General features: G+C 40.1%; 1 protein-coding gene across 1 annotated transcript in view; it reads right to left on the minus strand.

Moving 5' to 3' along the window:
• The window catches only part of LOC139412235 (TOX high mobility group box family member 3-like), a 65,708-nt gene extending 57,051 nt beyond the window's left edge, over window positions 1-8,657 (minus strand). The window contains exon 1 of the mRNA XM_071159064.1: window positions 7,972-8,657. Within this exon, the coding sequence (XP_071015165.1) occupies window positions 7,972-8,073 (102 nt within the window). The 5' untranslated portion in view covers window positions 8,074-8,657. The remainder of the gene's footprint in view (window positions 1-7,971) is intronic.
• Between the last annotated feature and the right edge of the window lie 448 nt (window positions 8,658-9,105).

Below are 9,105 nucleotides of genomic sequence, written 5' to 3' on the forward strand. Positions count from 1 at the left end.
GGAGTTGTAACTAGAATTGTGTACCTGTACACAAAGAAATGAATACAAAGTATCCATATATGAGATGAACTCTTTCTGACAGAGAGGATAAATTATGGATAGGCACTACTATCCAGTGAAAGAACAATGGACACAATCAACAATTTAAACCCATAAATAAACAACAAGAAACAGAGACATTCTCCCAAGAACAGCTCTTTCAAAACAGTCAGAGCTAGGCCTACACAGAGCAGAGAGACAGACAAGGCCATGTCAGCACAGTGCCTATGTACTGTAGATCTCTGCTACCATTTAATTCTAACATAAATGATGACAAATTAAATTTCCAGGAAAAACAAAGGACTTTTCTGCAATAGAATATTCTTATCATTCTAATGCATGTCTATAAAAGATCCAATTAAAATCTGGCAGAGTGTGATGGTGCTTTTCCAATTTATATTAGCTTTTGAGGAGACTTAAAGTTTATTTATTAGGTGAAGATGACTTTAAATACTACACATTAACGCTGCAGCAAAATTGGATTAGCAGAGTGAGATTTTAACATTTACCCTGTTACCACATATATAACGTTGGGGGAGGGGCGATCTACGATCAATGACTATGACCTTCTGAGGCCAACATGGCTCCCCTATTTCCATAACACTGACTCCAGCTGTTGGCTTGGGGACCTCTGCACTGGCTGGGAAAATGTAAGAAAACAGTTTGGAAATGGAGATAAAAATAGCCGTTAAAGTCAGTGTGTTCTAAACGTGACACAGATTGTTTGTTTACTACTGTATTACAGTAACCAAGGCATAGGTCCAAGTTACATTAAATCACCTATTGAAAAACAGTACGTTGTTACTGTGGTTAATTTCAGTCTTCCATTTAAACATTCAAATATCTGTTGTATTACTCAATTTTCTGTGCTCTTTGTTCAGCAGGTCTGATGGATATTTGCCCACCTGCTGACATTGTCTTCTCCCTAAAGGACGACCTGGTGGTGACACACACTGAGCATTTTGGGAATGTTGCATGGTCATGGTGGTGCTACGGGCAGCTGAACAAAGGATAGCTGGACTAATCACCACAGTTTGACTGCGTCTGATATTGCACCCTATTCCCTATATAGTGCACTTCTTTTTACCAGGGCACTATTCAAAAGTAGTGCAAAGGGAATTAGGTGCCATTTTGGATGCACATAAATCTCCTTTGCCTTGTACGTAATATCTCTCTCTCAGTCCCTACAGCACATAGCTCACTAATGAGGTGACATTTCACACTTACAGTCACGACAATGCACTGCTCTGCAAATTAATTTAATAATAACAGTCAGCAATACCTTGATGAGACGGAAAATACGTCCATTCTGAACAGTAAAGGATGGTCTGAAAAATAGCAGAGGCAAAAAAAAAAGAACTTTTAAGTCTCGTTTTCTTGACAGGACCTCCTATTCACATGTTGAGTGAAGGGGGTCATGCATATTTGATTGTGTAAAACGTCACATTTCTAATCTATCTACTAATTCAATCTGTGTTGGATTAAAGGTTAAATCCAGGGGAGATCAGTTAAATGTTTTGATACAGTCCTCCGTCAGCCCATTACGAGGCATTAGAAATTAGTTATGTGAAAAATGTGACGGCTGTCTCACTGCAACAGCGCTTTAAAAATAAATGGAAGTGTATTAACTGCAAGGCTAATCATTTATAGGACACAATTTATTGAATCACCCAGACAGAACTGATTGACTGGTCCTACTACTTCATTCACAGTAAAAGTAGTTTCTGTGGCACATAGAGGATACATGATTCTCTTTAAAGATGGAATCCTTAATGGTGAAACTGCCACGTCAATTTGGGATATTATAACACGAAAGAAGTTACAGCAAACAACGAACACAGTTGTTTTACCTCGAACATCACTGCATGCTTCGATAGAACAGCAGAATATGTACTGCACAGGAGGTTGGTGACACCTTAATTGGGGAGGATGGGCTCGTGGTAATGGCTGGAGCGGAATCACTGGAATGGTATCAAATACATCAAACACATGGTTTCCACATGGTTATGAGCCGTCCTCCCCTCAGCAGTCTCCACTGATGTAGTGCAATTTGTTGTACCACGCTGCTCATTTCCATTTGGACGCTGCTCACCTCTGTTTAGTCGACAAAACAAAAACAATAACAATGGCGCTGGGGTGAACAGATTATATCTTTAATAAGTCAGTGAGGTTGATGCTGTCAGATATGTAGCGAGACAAAGACAGATTGAAATGGTTTATCCTGGTGAGAAAAGTAGGTCTCATGGTGAGTTAGTAGACTCTGGTGTGACATAAAGAGACATGTTAGGCTTGCCTAACGACTCACCCTGAATTTAATTCCTCTGCTCTATCAATCGCTCCATACATTCAGTCTGAAACTGTTGTTTGTGTAACTTCAAAATGAGGGGCATTGTACAGAACTAATTCATCAGCGATTGGATCTTCTCTAACAAGTCGAACCAATCAGAGTACCAAAGTTAATGAAATCATCGTGTAGGCCGGCTCTGGACCAATCCATCGGTTTCTGAGACCAATCAGAATGGACAGAATGTGTTCACATTCTAGAAATCGTTGGGGAGAGAGGCAAATCCAGACTCAACATGAGTGCTGTGGAGCTGTAACAGTGACACGGCTTTGGATTGTCCAGAGAGAAAACAGAACCTTCTGAGACAGTCTCTCTGTTCCATACTAGCATACTACTTAAAAGGAAGCAATGTATCGGGCATATATTCTATGTAGTAGGCTAGTGTGGACATTCCAAAATCAAATCACATTGTATCTGTCACATGCTTGGTAAACAACAGGTGAAATGCTTACTTATGGGCACTTCCCAACAATGCAGAGAGAAAGAAAAAAGAGATCATAGAAAAATAGATACACAATGAGTAACTTGGCTATATATAGGAAGTACCAGTACTGAGTCGATGTGCAGGGGTACGAGGTAATAACATGGCTATATACAGGAAGTACCAGTACTGAGTCGATGTGCAGGGGTACGAGGTAATTGAGGTAGATATGTACATATCAGTAGCTATAAAGTGACTAGGCAACAGGTTAGATAATAAACAATAGCAGCAGTGTATGTGATGAGTCAGAAGAGTTGGTGCACAAAGGGTCAATGCAAATAGTCCGGGTAGATATTGGTTAACTAACTATTTAGCAGTCAGTTTATGGCTTGTTTATGGCTTGGGGGTAGAAGCTGTTCAGGGTCCTTCTGGTTCCAGACTTGGTGCATCGGTACCGCTTGCCGTGCATGCCCATTACATCATTTCATTCTAAGTAGTATGCTAGTGTGGATATTAAAATGTAGCAATACTGTGTAAACTCTATCTACATGCAGCCTGCTGGCTGATGATGGTGATGTGAGAAGAGGAGATGGAATGGATTCATGAGCACTGGGTGGTGGTTGGATTAAAGATGGTCTTCATGAGAGCTGATCAGGGTAATGGACTGTGTGAGCATGAGATTTACATATTCAACACCAACCACAGCCTCTCTTTCCAAATCCACCTTGTAAAGACAGTCAATCGGTCCCAATGTTGCACACAGGTTCAGTGGACATATAGACGAGGACTCTTAAGTGTTGATTTACGTCACTGTAAAATTTAAAAGTACATACCGCAGAGAGATTCAAACACAAACAGGATGACTCCCTAGTTGTGTGTGTGTGTGTGTGTGTGTGTGTGTGTGTGTGTGTGTGTGTGTGTGTGTGTGTGTGTGTGTGTGTGTGTGTGTGTGTGTGTTTGTGTGTGTGTGTGTGTGTGTGTGCGTGCACATTGCAAGGAATGATGCGTGTAATAGCTTAGATCATCTACGGCACAGCCATAGAAAGCAGAGAGTATGATCTACTAATGTTCCACCACAAGTCCACCTCTAAAATACAGTATATGACTCACAGTCCGGACACAGCTTCCATAGCAACAACTATTAGGGTCTTCCATGCAGGAAGCTGAGCTGAGCTGAGCTGATAGAAGTTCAGAGTTAGGACAAAAACGTAAACACTACATAGTTAATCACATACACACATCCGTTGAATTCATGTAGATAGGACCAGATGAATTGGGGAAATTGTCTGAATCTGCAGAGTAACTCACTTTCGGACGGAGCATCCATTAGCTCAGGGGTTCCAAGTACTGTACTTCAAGTGAGTGAGCTAAAAATGAACTTTCCCAATCTCAAATGGAAAACCGGGTCTTTAATAAATCTGTTGAACTAGGCATCCGACAAACTGCAATTAAAATGCCCAGGAAATACATCAGCTTTTCACTTCCTAAACATTTAAACCTTGAAACATATAACTTCGGTTACATCCATCAACTTTAGAAAACGGCAAAGTAAGCAGCTTCTCGGGGTACCAGCGATTTAGAGTCCTAGTAGTGTTTGGATATGTTTACAATGTGTTTGTGGTGAAATGGCACCAGCTGTGTACACTGACAAGATGCACATGGCCCACTGTGTTTGAAGAGCGTCTTAACCCCTTCACTACCACTTCACAGACGGGACAACAAAGACCACGGGAGGCTAGGCCAATCTGGCTGTAGGGGACAATGGGGAGATATTGCCCCAAGGGTTTTCTGGTGTGAAGGGACTGTAATTTAGCATCTCTAATTTATGTCCTTTCTGCTTTGTTTCCTATAGAAATGCAAGGGACAATAGGATCCAACCCATCCTCAATCAGGCTTTTGTTTCACCTACAAGACTCATTTAAAGGCTCAGTAAAGTCCTAGAGTATGCCGACTGCAGCTGCAGCCTTCCAGCCTCATGTGTTATGCTGTGAATAACTTCCCATTTGTTGTTCTTACAGTGTATGTAGTCTATTACGTATGACAGACGAGTGGTTGATACAACTCAAAGTTGAAATATAATCAATTGATAAGCGCTTCCTTGAATAAGAGGAAACATATACTGTATATTTGGTAGAGTCTCAGAGGCCATTTGTCATCAGAGCCAATCAGCTGTTACTATCAACCCTACTTAGTGAAACACACTTCCTGTTTACAGCAGTTGTCACTGAAAGGATTCTTGGAAGACAATCAATCACTCTTCCGTAATGACACCTTTTAAACCAACAGAAAAGTATGGCTACTGAACAGCGGAATAATTCAGTCAATCACAGCTAACACAATGCTAATGCATATTACATCATCTTTGGATCTGAACATAGCCATCCACAATTTATAATCACTTACTGGCAGTATTAGTAATAGTTTCACAAACTAAAGCTCTGTAGTAGTAGCAGTGCTGCAGGTGCAACCCATTCCTCAGTTACACCTGGTAACAACCAACTAATTACCTCTACCAGTGCAGCTAATGAAATGTATATTAAATATACAACATTATTAAACTTCAGGGGAGTATGGCACAGGACTATAAATGTGCTAGTAACAGGGGAGGTGGGGGGCATGCTCATGAACAAAGGCATTTCAGTCAATCAAATGGTCAAATCCTTTAGACATGCTAAATGTAAACCAGTACAGTTGAGAAAATACCAAAAAAGATCACAGCCTTTAGTAGTGTCCAATCTGAAGAGCTTGCACAGTTATGTAGACCACAAAATGTACCACATTTTAAACCAAGGGGGGACATATAAAATATTCAACTTTTGCGACAGAAAAGGAGAGAAAACACCCTGATGACCAGAAATAATCTAGGCGTGTATTCATAAGGTTTCACAAGTGAAGCCGGGCTTCTTGTAAATTTCACTGACAAAGACCACATGTGCTCAGTATAAACCAAAGAGCCAGTAAAAACCAAGTCATTATCCCAGATAAATTGAATGTAATGTAAGACTGCACACAATTTCTGAAGTACCAACTATCAACCAATCAGCGGCTAAAAAGAGTCCCTGTGGGTATATACCCCTAAACATAGTTGCCTTGTGTCCCAGCTTAAATCAAAGCACTTTACCAAAGGCACCCTGCTGAGACGGCCCTGTCATACACCTGAACACAATCCACACCATTAAATATTAAAAAGGTATAGAATAATATGTATTCTATATGAAGTGTGCTTTAAATCAGCTCTTAATGACATTTATCATCAAGGGTCTGAGGTTCAGTTCTACTAGATTACTAGCAGTTTATGTTCCCTTGTAAAGTACATGATATTAACATATTCCCTTCATCTCATTGCCAAATCACGGTTGGATTCATTAGTCATGAATCATGATGACTGTAATACCTAATTAAGTTTGTGCCACTCGTTTGGATGTTTCTGTAGATTTAAAAAACAATCTGTGATGTTTTAAAGTGCCTCTGGGCCCCATTGTGATTAAATCTGAATTATTTCCTCAGACAACATTTTGAGGGTGTTACTGTTTATACATTACATTGAGTACCCATTGACATTGACCAAAGCACTGTCACAGCTTCTCGGAGTGGTAACTTGACATGAAAGCTATAATAAATAACTCTGTTATCAACCCAAGTTAATTTGAGTCTATACAACTTGAAAACATGACACATCATCTGGATGACTAATGTTTCCTCTCGATGAGTTTGGTGGAATCAATTTGGGGATGATGTGTCTTGCATTATGCAAACACATGCAAATCTCCCTTCCACTCAGTATGCAGAGGCTTCTGAATTGGCATGTGATATGTGGTTTGTGATGAGACATGTTGCAGAGGGAGTGCTTCATTTCCTCTCTCTCTGACTACAATTGCATTTTGGCCTATCCCTGACAGAAATACTATTTCCTTTCTCAAACTTTGGCCCGGGGAGTTTTCAAGCAAACACAAAACCACGCTTTATCTATTATAGGACAGTCAAACAAATGTGGTTGCACTTGGGAGCTTTAACAAGCCTGGGCTATTTGGCTAAGCAGACGCAAATACTGCTCTGGTCTCAGAATGTTCTCAGAACACGATTATAGTATGTTTTCTAATGGTTCTTAGAGGATGTTTTGGGAGAAAGTCTAGAAACTCATTTGATATGGACTGTCTCTCTCTCTTTTGGTAGCTACCATGCTTCCACATCCTGAAGATGTTGTCAAATAGAGCCATTATCCTTTTCAAAACAAATACTCCTTTGTGCTTGTGATACAAAAACACCAAATATCTGCTGCTGGTTGTGTACCAAACCACCTGTCAGTCTGGGACTGTTTGTGTAAGGATATCTCACATAGGATAACCCTACTAGGGACAGTATGACATTTTTTCAAAACACTGCAACACATCAGTAAACAGGGACATATTATATGTGAGCAAAAGAAGGGATCATGATCTGAAACAACTGCAGTTGAATCAGACATCAGATATCAGATATCGACATAAACAACCGGCTCACTTCAAGGATAATTAATGCCTTTCACAATTCATGAAATATGACAGCTCTATAGGTAGTGACATCACTTTATCATGTGCCTTCAGTGAATCTAAAACATATGAACTGCATGTTGATTGATGATGATGGAATTATAAATTATAAACACTGCCCATTAAATGATTAAATGATTATGGATCAAGTCACTTTTTAAAGGCTCTGTCACACATGTAATCAAGTTGATCACTCATCGTAAAGTAGCAGTGTCACTGCCACCTGGCATGAATAGCTTACTCTGCAAGAGATATGATACCAAAACTTCGTCCAACAGGGAGATAGATGTGCTATATGAGAAAGCATTTCAACGCGTAAACATTATGACATGCAGAACTCCAGCACCAAATGAAGATGGTAACTTGCCTAATTGATAAAAGTGTGTAATGCACTGGTAAAACGACCTCTTGTCTTATTGTGTTATTCTGTCTATTTTATAAAAGCTTTGTAATGCCAATGCAGAATAGGATTAGATGATGGAGTAGCCTAATTAATTCTCAAAGAAAACATTCCCAATCGTGTACAACACCATTTGTCATTATATTAGTCTGTCCGGACTCCAGAGGAATGGGGTTTGAATACAGTGTGCAGAAACACGATAGAAGTATGCAAAACAATGTAGAACGCAATTGCTCACCTTATTATAGTTGTAGTAGCCCAAACAGTGGGAAAAATCCAGGTTTGGTGGGTCTCCTGGAATAGGATTTCCTCCGGCAGTCGGATAAAACCGTACATCCATGATGTACCAGGCAACAGCGCAGCTGTACTGTGAACAGAGCTCAATTTGTTTCTACCTTTTTACAATCCACGCGCACAGAGTGAGAGAAAGGCGGCGAGGCGGGCAAGCTTTATCGGGACCGTAAATCAAAGAAATAGAAAGCGGGATAAGAAGGGGTAAGGGGTAAAATACGACGTTTTGTTATTCCTCTTCTACTTGTTAAAGAAGCTTTTCATAGTTTTGAAACCCAAATAACGGTTGAGCTATGTCCAAGCTCGTCCTCAAGGTTTATGATATCTGCGCCAAGCAGTGATGTTTGCCCATGCATTTAGAGGCAGCTGCTGTACACAAAGAAGCCACGCGACCGGCAGGGACAGACTGCACAATCGTGTTTCCTCTATTCAGCCTGCGAAACAAAATTGAAAACGGAACTAACGTTATAATATGTGTATAATAAGACGTCCGGCTCGCAGGAGAGTGACTATCCACGTAAAAAGCGCTCGTTTCCCCAAAAAAGTAGTTTTTCCTCAAGTTTGCACAGTAGTTGGCGAAGGTGCATAAAGCAATGAGGATATTGTATTCCCTGGAATTCTGCTACAGTGTTCCACCAGTGGAGAGTGGGGTTTGGGACAAAATCTGATACATTTGTGCGGTCAACCAATAATGTGGAATTAGTAGATTTGCTATACAACACTAGAGAGATGCTTGGTTCAGTCTTTGGCTCTGTTGATGAACAATGTGTGAACAACTTGGGCTACTCCCCGAACACAGCACGCCACTCCCATTTAGCCAGCATCTGCTTCAATGAAAACACTAGATAGTTAAATTTTACACGGCTTTCAGTCTCTGGGGATACTTTGATTGACAGATTTTATATAAAAAATACTTAATCAGCAATATACACGGTTTTACAGCAGTTGCTCGAATTGAGAATTGTTTATGTTTGTAATATACTGGTCATATTTTTTAAATGTATTTTGTTTAACCAGGCAAGTCAGGTTAGAACAAATTCTTATTTACAATTACATCCTACCCCTAAACAGAATGACAGAT

The sequence above is a fragment of the Oncorhynchus clarkii genome, chromosome 6, assembly GCF_045791955.1.
Source record: "Oncorhynchus clarkii lewisi isolate Uvic-CL-2024 chromosome 6, UVic_Ocla_1.0, whole genome shotgun sequence".
NCBI lineage: Eukaryota > Metazoa > Chordata > Actinopteri > Salmoniformes > Salmonidae > Oncorhynchus > Oncorhynchus clarkii.